The sequence below is a fragment of the Acanthaster planci genome, linkage group LG02, assembly GCF_054643075.1.
Source record: "Acanthaster planci isolate LZ-2023a linkage group LG02, COTS_SCS, whole genome shotgun sequence".
Taxonomy (NCBI): Eukaryota; Metazoa; Echinodermata; class Asteroidea; order Valvatida; family Acanthasteridae; genus Acanthaster; species Acanthaster planci.
In genome coordinates this window covers 4,840,167-4,855,441 of record NC_141778.1, presented here as the reverse complement: position 1 = coordinate 4,855,441, position 15,275 = coordinate 4,840,167, and the positions used below count along the sequence as shown (strand labels likewise).

At 43.1% G+C, this 15,275-nt stretch overlaps 1 protein-coding gene across 1 annotated transcript; it reads left to right on the top strand.

The window, feature by feature from the left end:
• The first annotated feature begins 4,521 nt into the window (after positions 1-4,521).
• LOC147799807 (lysosomal proton-coupled steroid conjugate and bile acid symporter SLC46A3-like) lies at positions 4,522-12,894 on the top strand. The gene is made up of 6 exons (XM_087132926.1): positions 4,522-5,046; positions 5,753-6,745; positions 7,301-7,432; positions 9,057-9,140; positions 9,816-9,972; positions 10,774-12,894. The coding sequence occupies exons 2-6, from the start codon at positions 5,761-5,763 to the stop codon at positions 10,976-10,978; spliced, it is 1,563 nt and encodes a 520-aa protein (XP_086989052.1). The 5' UTR covers positions 4,522-5,046; positions 5,753-5,760; the 3' UTR covers positions 10,979-12,894.
• The last annotated feature ends 2,381 nt before the right edge of the window (positions 12,895-15,275 follow it).

The following is a 15,275-nucleotide window of genomic DNA, read 5'->3' as shown; positions in this document are numbered from 1 at the left end:
TCTTCAGTTAATAACTTGTACGTTTTGGCTTTGGACATGCCATAATAAAGCTGATAGAGTCGCAACCTATAAAGCAACGGAATGCGATCGAAGCATTGCAAATATTCTCACCAAGGTGCAAAGAAATCTTGGACAAACTGAGAGTTCTTCTGTTGTGACCTCTCCCTGTGTGGAAAAGTAACTCTGTACCAATGTCCTTTGCCTTTGTTACACCTCTGATGAAGACATCTGTATCTGGACTCTTGGTGATAACCGGAAAAGAACCAGAATCAGATGATGTAGAGGGCTGATGTACCGCAGCATACTCGCAGAGAAGAATTAGCCTTGTGTCTGCTTCTTCGCGGTTGCAGTTCAATTCATTAACAGGTTGAACAACCATCTGGCTATTGTCATCTTCAAACTTATGACACTCCCCATCATGTGTGACAAAGATCTCAATCTTTCTGAAGCAGACAGCTGGTCTCTGCTCCAGGTTCTGAAGAAGAACTGAATCAGCTCAGTTTTGTTGACTCCACATGCAACAAACTGTTTCCACTGCTTCGGAACCTGCTGCTCTTCACCAAAGATCTTTGTTAGTAAGCCGCCACGAGCACCCCTTCTGCCTCTTTCTGCATTCTTAATGCTAACAGCCCTGTAGGTATCAACAACAAAGTGAATGGTTGTGCTTCTCATACTCCGTGCAGGGTCAACTAGTTGCTTCAAGATGTAGTCAGCAAGTAGGCCAAATGTTAAGGGGATACTATTCTGAGGAAGCTCTTGTAGCATTGCCATAGCGTCAATGATCCAGATACTCCCCAAAGGAATCTCAACCACAGAAGGTGGCTGAAGTTGTGACTCAATGTGATGAAGTAAGGATAACTTAATCGTCTTGTTCACTGAACCATCTTAATGTGAAAGCGATAGAGGAAGTGGACCCAAATTGTACGTTAGCATTTTACGAATGTCTAGTTTATGAACGTTTGCAATTATGAGTAATCGTTGGAAGAGATTACTGTCAGCTTGCAGTGCCATTTCTTAGCCCTTTTCCTTTGAGTGGACTACCTTGTTAATTGATCAAAAGATCTTGGTCTTCATTTTCTTCATGGTAGAAAACATGCCCTTGTCTCCCTGAAGACGTTTTTTGCAGTAAGTAGTAAGTGCAACATCACGCATTGAGGTACTCTGCAGTGACCTCCTGTGATGCAACAAGACCAGATGCTAGATGAGCAACCTGTTCAAAGCTCCACCATCTCAATGTATGACGACCACAAATGAAAAGATGGACTCTTTTTTGATTGATCATCAATGAAACTGTTGAACATTGTTGTCAGTGACTCATGCTGATCCAACATGACAAATTCTGTGAAGGATGGATCAGGGAATGATGTATACAACTTGAAGATTGTGTCCTCCATCTCGGCTTTCCTGGATTCACAAAGTGAATCCAAGTGAACCCCTGAAACTCAGCCACCGGATCCGATCCATCGCTTCAGCCACACATTTATGCATCCGGACACTCCTGTTACAGTGATGACCATTCATGGCATCATTCATAGAACCCTGAGCAACAATCCTTGACTCGATCACAATGTTTTCCAGACCGGCATCTCTAAACCGTTTTCCGATGAAAGCTAGCATTGCTAGCGTTGTGTGGAATGCCTCAAGACGGACAACTAGTCGCTGCTTTAATATATCATTGCTCCATCAGATTTGTTGGGCTCTGGCGTAAATAGCCTGATCAGACACCACAACAATCTCCTGTTTACTGAGTGCGTCTGCTATCTCGAGGCTTCTGTTCACGGTGGTAAAGTCTGTTGTACTCTGTTGGGCTTGCATCAACAATGGGAAGATATTCAACAGTAGTAAGCCTTGGTATCTCTGTTTGCAGCAAGGTGTTGCAGCCAGTCCACCCTGGGAGGAGCTTTTCAGTCAGTCCCGAAAGTTTCATGAAACGTAATGCCAGATTAACCCCCTAGGAAGAATCTGAACAGGGCGGTGATGTTCTTCTGCCAGACAAATGTCTCCTCCATATGGTTTGGGACCTGTACGTTTACTGCCAATGTACTTCTGAATATGTGGAGGAAGCGGCTGCATGGACCTTTCTCTAGATCTGGCTATAGGAACTGACTGAGATGGTTGGATGGTATGTGATGAGGTGCTGGAAGGCCACTGAAGGAGAATTCCATTTGTATTATGGGTGATCCCCTTGTCCGAAATCGTCTCCTCACCAAAGTCATTGTTGTCCCACACGACAGTAGAACAGGAAAATGTGCTCCCAGCTGGCAGGATATTTGCTCCTAGGGCAAGCTGTCTCTTTGCCAATGCTGTGTCGTGCCCCAGTGTTACAGAGTTGGACACACAATGACCCAAGCCATTTAACAAACCTATCAATTTGGCAGAGCCAGTTAAATGACGAACAGCCATCACAGGTGATGCGTGCTTCGGTAGCAGCATTCTTCCCGGCGTCATTTAACGTTCATATATTGACCGATTCGATGACGCCATTACTGCGGTGTCCCCGTCACTCAGGCGCGCATTCCTAGGCTTGACAAGCACGTGATTTTGGTTAGCAGTGCACTCCCATTGGCTGATGAGGAGGCATTAAATGTGCGACCCTCTGTTCACTCGCGTGAGGACACCGCAGTAATGGCTCCTGATTCTTGTCACTAGATTGGTCTATAGGGTCCTATTTTATCTTACTCTGAACTGTGTAGCTTGTTTAATTTGCCAACTCTTGTCCAGAGAAGAACAGTTAATGATTGTTTTTTGCTCCACTAACATATCCATAACCATTACAATTTAACTACCGCTAACCCACTTTCCCTCCATGTTCCAGAACGCCGAACCAGATCTGCACCCAAACACATGATGCATGTTCCGCGGAGCCGGGTGGATGTAACGAAGCAGGGCTTTGTTTCAAGGGATTTCAATTGCCTACAACCGACTCCACAAAACGTGCGATGTTTTGGGGGCGCGTACATTGAATTCGTTCCGTACAGAGATTTACAGAAGTCCTTCGCACGAACAGCTCAACTATGAACATGTAAATTGCCACAGGTTTAGCCAGCTTTACACTGAATTAATTTAAATGTAAGTATTTACTCAAGTTTATTTTTTTCTAATTATATATTTATATTTACATGTAATTTGGATTTGTCCCTTGTAAGTTAGTTTTTATTATTAGTTGTTTTTTGTTTTGTTTTTCATGATACCTGTAAGTGGCGTATCTCCGCTGTTGAATATCAAAATAAATAAAATAAATATTATGATTATAAAGATGAACAAAAAATTGACTGGAGCAGGATTTGAACCTGCGGCCTTTGGAATACCAGTGCTCTCCCAACTGAGCCACCCAGCGCTATGTTAGTGGCGCTTCCCATTTGTCAATATCTCTGGTCGGGAGCGCTAGCCAGAAGCATTGTATTATCAATTAGCGTATCTTGAAGGCATGCTACAACCGCCTAAACGCGGCATTTTATGCACAAGTCATTTTTTGCTGATAGTTACAAGTCAAGTCACGAGTCACAAAAATAGAGACTAGAGTCAAACTCGAGTCCAAGTCAAGTGACTCGAGTCTACAACTCTGGGAAAAAGCAAAACAACTAGCCCAATTGATTCTGTAATAATATCTTCTTCTTTTAAAATATCTGTTTTACCAGATTTATCATAGATAGGACGTCAAAGGGATCGCAATAAGGACTGCTTCTTGCAAGTAGCCTTTGTAAGGCGTTGATGAGCGGGAGACAACCTTCAGTCCCGAGTCACGCTGTGATGCGGCTCAACAGGTTAATACTGGTACCAATAATTAACTATAATCATGTTGATTACTGGCACGTGACCAATTCACAAAAAGAATAAAAATATAACTGATCAATAACTGAACAAGCCGATCCTCGTGCTGCAGGCTTTGTTGCAGATGCTGATGAAGCCTGTGCGTGGGTCCATATGGGGGCTGAATCAGCTCGCTGGTGTCTGCGTCACCTCTTCCACCTATAGCTTCTCTCTGTTGCTCGCCAACCAGAGTTCCTGCTTGACGACCTGCCTCCAGCTGGCTCGATTTGCTACAAGAACCTTAACAGTCTTTCAGGTTGATGCTGCTGGCCCTGAGGTCTTGCATCCAGACGTCTTTGTAAACACTTTATTGAAAAACATGTAAATAATGCAAAAAGTGCTGGGCTTATAATGTTTAGAACGTAAACACACTTGAGGCTTTACGGTACACGTTCATTATAATAACAACTAAACAACTGCCGTCACCATGTTACTCAGTAACTATCGAACGTGAAGGAATAGTATCACATTTTCTTTGTTATCTTTGCAACCAAATAGACATGTCGTTACAAATGCTGCCTCAATTTTTTTCTACTGGCATAACATCTTCAAGTATAGTGTTGCTTACCCTATTGAATACTTACCGTTTCTAGGCAGATGGAATTGTCAGTTGTTTAATTGTTTTATTATTACAGGAAATATTATTTCAGGGGATGATTTGACATTGAACAATTTAACTATTACTTTATTATTTATATTAAATCAGTACAGGTAAACTGTCCAGATTTAGAGGTGGTTACTCAAGGTAAAGTAAAGATATGCGACAGAAGTTGATGTCACCTCGTTTCAACGTTTGTGTGATATCAAAGTGACGATAAATTCACCTTTGACAATTTTTTAGGGGGGGGGCCTGAGAAATGCCTGTTTGAAGTATCTCTTTTATTAATTGGGGTCCAAAGCCAACTTGTGAACTTCAGTGCGATGAAAGACAAAAGAGCACGTCCTTGTGATACGTGATTCAAAGGGTTTCCCGTAACTTGATCGGTTATTGTGTTTGGGTAGGGCTTATCTTTTAAATGTGAAACCAAATATAGACCCCTACTTGGACTTTATGCTCGTGATCAGTGTACCTCGAATGACAATTTTCCTCATGCAGTGCAACCTGACAGTTCCATGCACAGCCTGCACGGTTTACGTGCAAGTTCTCATTACGTGAAAGATGTAATGGAAGCAAAAGATCGAGGAAATTTCAACGTTTGATGCTGTAGTGAAGAAGCCCTGGGTTTTTCGTTCAAAGTAAGATTTGTAACCACAATTAGGCCTATCTTCAAGTTAAAATGCTATTTTAAACGTAGGGAATACTAGCATGCAGGTGCTTGCTGTTCCTCTTAAAAATACATCGAAACTGATGCAGAAAAGGAAGGGTCCAGAACCAACACCCCCCTTTTTCTTGGAGGGGGATGGTAAACATTTTTTTTTTTAGGGTACACAAAAAAAATAGATTTTTTATGTTATCTTAATTTACTTTGGCCTCTCTGCGGGCTGAGGCTACATGAGGCATTTCACACGCTTTTGAAAGGTAGGAAAATGAAATAGACTAATAAATCAGATATCTCCCATTTTCTTTCCAAAATAAATTGCTGCTTATTTTGGAGGACGACCCTCCTCCGCCCTCCCTGGTCCGACCTTGTACCTCTGCTGACAAGGGGACAAGGCCAACAAATGGGCTTACGACCACCACTTTTGCGAACTTCATATTACAAGTACATATACTTGCATCACGGTGTCAACAAGGAAACCCTCAACGAAGTGATATGAATTTGAAATTTCCCTAATCATACTCCCTTTCTTATGCGTACTTTGCGCATTTGAGGAGCCTTAATTCCAATCTGGCACACACTTGCACTGCGCGTGATTTATGAAAAGGGCTTACTAGCGTCATGTAGTCCAGTCCTCCAACCAGTTTGCAGTATAAGCAAATATTCACATTATTGTTATTCAGGCTAAGCAATGGAGGACAGCAAGACTGAACGAACTCCTATCTTACCGGCGAAGACGACATCCAGTCTCGAGCGAGCCCGCCGCCGATGGGTTACTGTGGAACCTATCATTGTGCTGGGCACAGTTGGGGTCATTTCTACCAGTTTGATCCGACCTTTCTACTTGAAGGAGCGACTCGGTGAGTCGATGTTCAACATCACCGAACAAGATGAGTTCTCCAAGTGCCAAGCAAACGCCAGTGATGGCGGAATGGTGGAGGATGACGTCCAGGCGGAGGCTTCCCTTTGGATTCTGTACTTATCAACGGCTGCGAATATACCCATGATAGTCAGCTCGGTTATCCTCGGCGCATTGAGCGACCGACTCGGTAGGAAGATGTGTATGGTAATCCCACTCGTCGGTTACATCTGCCAAGAAATTGTGTACATCCTGACGGTCTGCTACCACCTCCCACTACCGGTTCTCTTTGCTGGTGACATTCTGCAAGGAATGGGTGGGAGCTTTGGGTTGCTGTTCGCTGGCTGCCTCTCCTATATCAGTGACATTACGACCGAGAAACAGAGAACCATGCGCATAGCGGTGGTGGAAATGCTAATGCTTTTCATCGGCGGTTGTGTCGAAGTTGGTGCTGGTTTTCTGATGCGAGATATCGGCCCCTTCCCACCACTAGCATTGGCACTGGGGTTCAATGTTTTGTGCTTGATATATATTGCTATCCCCAGCGCTCTGATTGAAACCGTGGACCGTGACAACATCCCCGAGAATCGCAAGGGGCTCAAAGAAGCTGGTCGGAGTGTGGTCGCAATTTTCAAGTTCACCGAGGACGGTCGGCGGTGGCAGACTCTCCTCTTAACCCTCTTTCTCTTCTTTATCACGCTGAATGTCCACGGAGTCACGTCCATCTTTATTTTGTACGGTACAGCCCAACCGTTCTGCTGGTCTGCTGTCACTGCGGGATTGGTGGCATCATTTGTTTTCGTTGTCGGCTCTTTGGGTAAGTCAGTGTTTCCTGAGAACTTTATTTACCACTGTATAAATTGAACGACGGACAGCGAAGATGCTGAGTCATACTGTTGTCATTGTGTAACATGACGAATGCACGAGCAGTGGCTCGTCCTGGGGGGAAGACAATTGCATGTCCTGGACCTCATGTAAGGTGTGCCAATTCAAACCAATTCAAGCTACATGTAGGCGTACAGAGATAGGTTTGTTGTACTGTCTAGTACTTTGGTCTTATTTTGGAGGGGGGGGGTGCCAAAACGCTAACTTTTTGCCGGACTGCATGTGAGCGATATGCTGTATGGTTTGGGATACTCTGCGTTTATACTTCACAGCTGGATGCTGCGGTAGTCTTACGGAGCAATAAAGGTGACACACCGGGTCCAGTGGGCGTATGGCTTCTCTCACATACCTTCCTGCACGTGTGTTTCGCTCGTGCTAGACTTGGCCCAACCCCATGCTCTCCATTGTATGCGTTATTTTCCCCCAAAAGTAAGCCTGTCTCTGCAGATTAAAGAGGAATACAAAGGCATCATTTGCTTTCATGCAGGGATGGTGGCCGGTACCAAAGTGTTTTCTTTCTGCTTGGGGGAGTATTTCATCATGCACATCAGTTGCCTGAGTTTTCTTGCGTCCAACCTTGTCATGGGTGTGTCAAGAACAACTGTGTTAGTCTTCGTGGGTAAGTCAGCAAATAAGGGGGTAAATTCCGGGTGCTGGAATTTGTAACTATAGATCCCCCATCGTAACTTGAAAGAGGGGATGACTCATAGGACCATTGTGTGGAATTTTTGCAATAACAAGGTGAAAGAACTCCTAGAAGAACTATTTGGAATAGGGATAGGATGCGGCTATTATCGACCAAACAATATTAAAAAATGTTAAGCCTCCCGTTGTTTTAGGTTTTTTTAATCAGAATTTCATCAGTGCCTCCCTAAAAAAATGTTGACTGTGTAAGTTTCGGGTACGGAAATTTGCAGGAAAATACAATGTCACTGTCATAATGTGCTAGTTGGACTCAAACTAGGTACACCATTCGTCGAGGGTTTTGGCTGGGATTGCCTTCACGTTATTCTATGCTCCTTTTACTTCATCGATTTAAGGACCCTGTCACATTTTTTTCTCACGGAAGACAGAATATCCTGGAATGGTGGAGGGGCTTATTCTCCTACGGGGCTCCGTATAGACCATCCCAGAGAATGAAAATAGCTACTGTCGCCCGCTATAGGAGCAGCCACGTTGTTAGGTTTTGTTTTCCCATCGATTTTTTTGTTCTCCGCTACCCTTTCTATCTTTCCTTTCCGCTTCCTTAGCATCCCGATTCGACTCCATTGTTATCGCGATTTTGCTTTTAAAATGTCCATCTGCAACTCTACGTCCCCTAAGGCCTTGGCTGCGGTACTGCCAAGGGTAGATTTAGAAATAGTGGACACAACAGAATTGCCCTTCGTACCTTGTGTGGCACACGTCCAGGGGCATACATGACCAGTATGTCAAAATACGATAACAGTGTGAAATAAATATGTATGAACTAGGTCTCTCGCACCGACGTGACCAACGTGTCGGCAACTTTGATGAATTCCTGCAACAGTTCCATAGATAACTTAGCACAAAGGTCATGTCGACGGAACTACCAGCTAGTGGCGGTTTTTTCCATGGGAGGGGCAAAAGGGGGGGGTGCTAAAAGCCCCAATCCAACCTCGGCTACACGACTAAAATAATATGCGTGTGGACTGGGTCAACGTAACAAGGCTACAACGGGTCAAAGTTCGAATCAATGACTCGAAACGAGGCCCAACTCATGATAGGCTTAGTTACTTTGGTTCACTTTGCTCGTAGGAGAAACGTACAATTTCAAGTCACAGCCCTCCTTTCGCGGTCTCGAGATTGTTAACAGCGAACGTAATGTCACTTAAGTGCGGGAAGAGATTTCACAATGTGAAAAAAATTGTGATTGTGTACTATTGTGGCTCATCATTAAATTAGAAACCGTAAAACCGATAGTAGACTTTCCATCAGTTCGGCATTTTCCGAAGGTGGGCTATCTTACGATCTGGATGTCATTCGTGAGGTCAGGTGAGGCTGCGCTCATCAGCATGCCTTCCTGTATGTGTGTAGCGATATATGTAAACGAACGGATACAAAGTCTTTGGGTTTATGTGCGCCTGAAATCTCTCCCGTTCCACATCATGGGTAGGTCGTATCCACATCAAACCTCGCTTACAGCACTGTAAGTCTAAGTTTAGGAGATTTCCTAACATTTTTGGAAATCAGTTTCATGTCTTTTTCATTATTTTCTCTTTCAGCGAGTGGTTTAGGCACTTTACGGGGAATGGCATTTCCAGTTGCAAGATCAGTTCTGTCAAAAATTGTAAATCCAAACGACATCGGTGAGTACCAACTTGAATGAAGGATATAATCGGGGCTCTAGAGGATATTTTAAGGAGAAGAAAAGTACGAAATTTCAACAGGATAAGTTTGAGTTCCTCTCAAGGGGCACGTGCGCCGGCAGAGGTTTGCAGGCGGGGCTTACGACTCCTCCAACTTATAACGTAGTGGTATGTCAGATGTGTAAACCATTCTCATATGGGCTACTCTTCGAATAGGGAGGGGGAAAAGTTAGCAGAAATATCGACTCCGGTCCAAAGGTTTTGCTTCATTTTGACTTTATGGTAGTTCACGTCTTGACAGCTGCGTGGAATTTTAAATAATGTTGCGAATCATTCTGTAGCCTTCGTATTGCATTGCCGTTGATAGTTTACGGCAGCTGGTATAAGTGAAAGGTAGCACTGTGACCAGGGGCGGATCAATTATTTTTCTAAGGGGGGGGACTAAAGTAGCAATAGTGAAATGCCCCTACGGCGTGGGATATGGAGCCATGTTGTATTCTAGGCATCTGTGATGCAACTTGAGGAAGTATGGTCCCCTTTTTCTTCTCTCCCACCTTTTTCTTCTTTTTCATTTATGTATTTGTTTAAATTTTTTGGGGGGTGAAATCCGCCCCTGGTGGCACTGAAGAAAGAGTGGTGTATAAATCCTGCCCGACCGTTTCCTCCTGTCCCCAGGTGCGGCCTTTGCCATTGTAGCTTGCGCTGACAACCTAGCAGGGTTTGCAGCTTCATTGATTGCACCAAGCGTCTACGCTGCCACAGTGTCCTACCTGCCACCTGCAGTTTTCTTCGTGTTTTCTGGCCTGGCCTTGATCCCGAACGGTATTGTACTGTAAGTACATATTTCCCTTTGCTTGATATATTAAGTTACCGGTGAATTCACAGTGAGGAAAGGAAACCAAAGGATGTAAGCGGTGACTTTTTTTCTCAGACACGCTTTTAGAAGAACGTTACACTACTCTCTAGTGTATGGAAATATTTAACATCCGTTTTGGATTCAGAATTGAAGAATTTAATCGAAGTATTTCTGAGAAAAAGGTTGTTCTTTGGTTAATGTCATGTGTCAAAATTATGAAAAATTGAAGCAACATTTGCATTCAGTCGCAGTTTTCTGCCGAGAATGATATGAGTCTTACACATGTGGAAAACTGATTAGCCTAAAAGCAAACAGGCATCTTTACTAGAAATAGTAACTGTATCAGAGCCAAAAAGGTGGGGTTTGAATGACTTAATTTGAAATTTATTTGCTCTGCTGTGCTGTTTCAAATAAAATCCTGCCGAGAAAAGCACTTTCTCAAAATACGACATCGCGCACGAACCACCATTCGTGCAATAGCGTATAACATTGATGAAGAGATTATAATGATTCCAATAATATGCCAGATGCTACCCTTAGAGAGACACAAATCATACACAATTGTCAGAAAAGGAGTCCATCAGCATACTGTGACCACATTGTGTGACTTTTTTGATCTGTCGACAACTGCATGTTTTGGGTGCAGCGAATACAGACGGCTAGACCTTCTCTGGATGGCACCACCCGTTCATACTATCATGTTTATTTTTTTGGTATTTTTAAAATATAGTTTAGTATATTTGGTATTCATATTTAAAAACATTGCCTCAATTACAGGATACTACAGATATTCTGGCCGCGACCGAAACACAGCGAACAAGTTGACGACTGCGATATGTGTGAGGAATGCCCAGCTGATGATTTGACACAAGAACCAAAGACATACATGAGCATTCCCAGACAACAATCGGACCAAACGAAAGCCTGGCTCTCTGATGAAGGCGATGAACTGACTAACAAACTGAAAAGTAACTTTGATTGATAGAAATTTAAGAAATGAATAGGTGACCCTTTGCTCTAACCGCATATTGACTGTTAAATTATCAACCTGAGATAACGATGGTATTTTTAGTGCATCTTTAGTTCATGTTAATTGGTCCATTATAAAAGCGATATGCAAATAAGTAATTTAAGGGGAACAAAATTCGCCACCGACACCACGAACTAACGCTTAGTCAGGGCGAGAGGTGATTTCATTTGTGCACATTTTAGAGAACCGAGTCATTTCCGTCCTCACGAACTAACACAGATCTTAATTTCACCAGTTAAAACGACTTTTCGTTAAGTTTTTTGCAATACAACAACTAGTTGGATGGATCAAATTCATATTAAACTTTATAGAACATTTTTCTGCGCTGTATTGTCTTTACGAGCCTGGGTGTCAGTTCGTGAAAACGAAAATCAGTCAATTTTGCGACAGTTCAAATATATGCACCCACGACAGGGTGTCAGGTCATGAAACCGAAATGGTTGATGACGCCGTTTTCACGAACTGACGCCTACTTGCGGGTGAGTGTCAGTTCGTTTGTTGGTTACGAATTGGTCAATAATTGTACAACCGTTTCTGGTCGTACTTTGAATGCAAAATGTTCTGAGTCCGTCGTCCAGAAACGAGGCCGAGACTTCCAAATGCACTTCCGAATGAATCTTTAAAATATATGAACACTGGAAAGAACAGTGAACATTATGGCTGGGTAGAAGAAGAGAAAATTGATTTTAAAAAGAAAAAGCTAGGATTTGAGATGGAGGAAATAATGGCAAAGTTCGCTTCTCACCATGGCCTCTTGATACAGTAGCGTGCACCCAGCACAATTTCAAGATTTCAGTTGAACTGCAAAGAACAATCGTCTGAGGCTGTTGGGTTTGTAAAGGCTTTCATCTTTCTACGCCAACATTATAAAGGCGAGTAAATTTAATGTGGCAGGCCGACAGTGCAATTAATGGAAAAGAATTTGCAAAATGTTGGACAATCTGACAAGCTACAGCAACACCAAATACGAAATCATATTGACACTGTAGCACGAAATGCCTAATGAAAAACATGACCATTATGCTGCTATGTGCCTAAGACACAGCAAACTCTGATCTCTTCGAAGTAGACCTGATGTAATATACAGAGGCATGAAAAGAAATAATTGGTCAAAGGTATCTGGCAAATAATTTAGTTAACCATTATTCTGGTAAGGTTTGAATCAAATGTACATTGCAAAATTCAAGTCAAAGGAGTCAATCAGATAATAAATCGCATGACTCTTTCCTGTTCTGTAATAATTATATCCCAAATAAAGGCAGCCACAAATACAAAATATGCACGATAAAGCTTTGAACCAATTTCTGTTATCCCTGTTTTGTCTTACAAATTGTAATAGGCTTTCCATTGATACCTTTGATGCATGTTGCTTCTTACACATGCCTAGCTACAATTGCCAGGGAAGGGGTATGTAAACCATTTTGGGACAAATTGCAAAATCATTAATTACCAATGATTGTACCTTATGAAATGGTATCACTACTGACGAAATTGGTACAATCTAACAGAAAATGATAATCCTAGTGTTGGATATACTATTTTGTTGATAAAATGGATGCCAAACGGCTTTGCATTTTCGTGCGCAGTTGGATCGATACGATGTTGGTTGATTCAGAATAGCCTGATTATTGTAAATTTTAAACGGCGGGTTCAAAATAAATGTATGAAATTAATTCATTTTGGGTGAATTTGTAATTTGGGGCTAGATTTTTTGTCTCAGAAAACTTCTTTTCTATTAATAAATGATGAAATTAGTGCAACGTTTTGCAATTTTGATTATTTTCGTCGGCAGAAAGGGTCTGTAAAATCCACTTTTTTATACTGTTCTGAGATTTACCGTGACTTTAAAATCTTATGAGTGGAGGGAAGATGTGTGTTGTCCGTGGAGTTGTGTTTAGATTCTCCAGAAATTTATTTACGCTTCTGCCCTTTGGTATAGAGGGATCCCAATACGACGCTTTTAGCGTTGATCTGCGCACTTCCGCGTTTGAAAACGAGGCTGTATGTGTCAGCTTCAATTCTTAATACGATCAAACGATTGAAAGTAAGAAGTCAAGACACAAAATACATAACGGTATGTTAAATTCAGACTTTTCAGGCTGCAAATTTTTGTGGAAGAGTCGTTCAGGATGACTCGACACGTAAAATCAAAACAAAAAATGACGACAATTGACCGCGAACTAACGTACCTGAGATGGTCCTGTATCTTGTGCAGTGGGCGTGGTTTAAAATAAAGTGGACTCCGCGGGCGCGCGCGACGAAGTTCAACACAGAGAGCCTCGGTTTCGATGCAGATATGCGCAGACGGCGCTAATACGAAATCCCTCTATTTCACGATGTCAGTCGTTGAAAACTTCCACGCTATAACGTCGTCTGCTCGCACGGAAAACCTCAGTCTGCTTGAAAATAAAGTGCGCATGCGCGCTTGTTATGGCCGTTGTCTCCACGGGGCATGAACATACGTACCTGCTCAAGAGCTGATTCTAAGGTCAAGATGGAGAATCTCCGCGAAAAGGTTAAGGTAAATTCACCTAGCCCAGCGTGACTGTGCTTAAGTCGCGAGTAGTGCGTGTGTCGTTAAGAGCTCGGTCAGTTGAGGGGCTAATTGGTGGTGCGGTATTCCTGATAGGAGCTTGCGGTCGATATAAGGGCGGACTGCTATCTCGTGACGTGGTTTCGTGCAGTGGCGTAGCTAGGATTTTACTGGTGGGGGTAGGCACAAAGGGGCACCAGCATCTAATGGGGTGCACCAGCTTTCAGTGGTGTGGTTTTTGGGCCAAGTTTTTGTTAACCTTGTTCAATATCCATTCTTCCGTTTTTTTCAGGGGGGGGCACCTGGGGGGCACCGGGAATGGGGGGGGGGTAAGTGCCCCAGCCCCCCCCCCCGTGGCTACGCCACTTGTTTCGTGTAGCGCAGTCCCCAATAGCCCGGTAGACTTGCTCAAGTTCCTGATTTCGCACTGGATGCCCACAGTTAATTGTGGTGTTCGCTAGGCAAGGTCCAGTCACGTATAGCCACAGAGTCGCTCCTTCAATAGCGCCCTCTACTGATGAATTGGTTGAAGGAGGGTTGATGAAAAAACCAGCCATTTAAATTGTTGTATATAAGTCAGGTGTCCACACGGAGTTATCTCAAGTCATTGCTGTCCAGGTTGTGTCACTAAGCTTTGGGCCAATCAGACTAGGCGTCCTCACAACGAAGACCAGAGATCATCAAACTTTCTTGGGGGACGGTATACTTCCATCCCAACAGACTCCTCCCTAGCCGCTCAGTGACTTTCCGATACGTGCCGTCTGTCACCACGCCCTGAGAAGGAGGAGGGCACCCTCGCAGCCGCTGGAGGTGCGTGACGTCACATAACAAGGAAGATAGCGATTACTAAAGACTAGTAGTTTCAGACTGTTGTAATTTGGTGCCTGGTAATCCAATAAGGTTATTTTCACAACATGACGTGACATTCCGGACATTTATCTACGAGGCAGGAGACTCATCAAAATTAAAAACCCAGTAGAAAAGGCAAATTAACTCCCTTTGTCTCGACTGTCATGTGAAGTCTATCAAATCGTTATAATGTGTTTGAAAGTACTGTTTATTTTGTTAGCATTGGCATTTTATTAGCCATGAACAAGACAAAAATGCAGTAAAAGTAATGATACAAAAGAAAAACCATTATTTATAATAATTGTGCTTGCCACACTGTACTTGGAAGATCTTGATTCTTTTTATGTCAATGAAAAGTATGTTTGAGCCATTTGAAATAAGATTTTGACGCTCCTGTAAAAATGTTGTTTGTTTCATTTAGTCCGTGCCTTGAAATAGGTTCATACGGTTACTGCGAACAGCTTTCATGTCTTTCACGAGTGTGGAACGACAGCACGCAAGCACATCATCTTACTTGCTCGTACAGTACATGTAATTAACTTCGGCGTTTTCTTACAGGGGTCTAATGACTTGATGGGGTTGCATGTTGTCAGAGAAGACAAGAACTCTTGTCGACTTTGCAGGGATGTTCTGACCATTCAGACATCGAAAAAAAACCCCCAAAACCGAAAAATAAATAAAACGCAAGCAAAAGGAACGCATGGGGTCGAGGTAGAAACATGCAAGACAGGACCACACAGTAGCTGCACGACGTGACAGGCGACGGTACGACGCGACACTCAACGCGACACATCAAGTGTGTACAATAGTAAGGGCAAAAGGAAACCACACGACATGACGTCATGATGCAAAGAAGCCGTCGTGCCG

Coding starts and splice junctions, on each gene's coding strand:
- LOC147799807 (XM_087132926.1), top strand. CDS start 5,761: ATGGAGGACAGCAAGACTGAACGAACTCCTATCTTACCGGCGAAGACG. Junction 6,746..7,300: donor TTTCGTTGTCGGCTCTTTGG/GTAAGTCAGTGT, acceptor GCTTTCATGCAG/GGATGGTGGCCGGTACCAAA. Junction 7,433..9,056: donor AACTGTGTTAGTCTTCGTGG/GTAAGTCAGCAA, acceptor TTTCTCTTTCAG/CGAGTGGTTTAGGCACTTTA.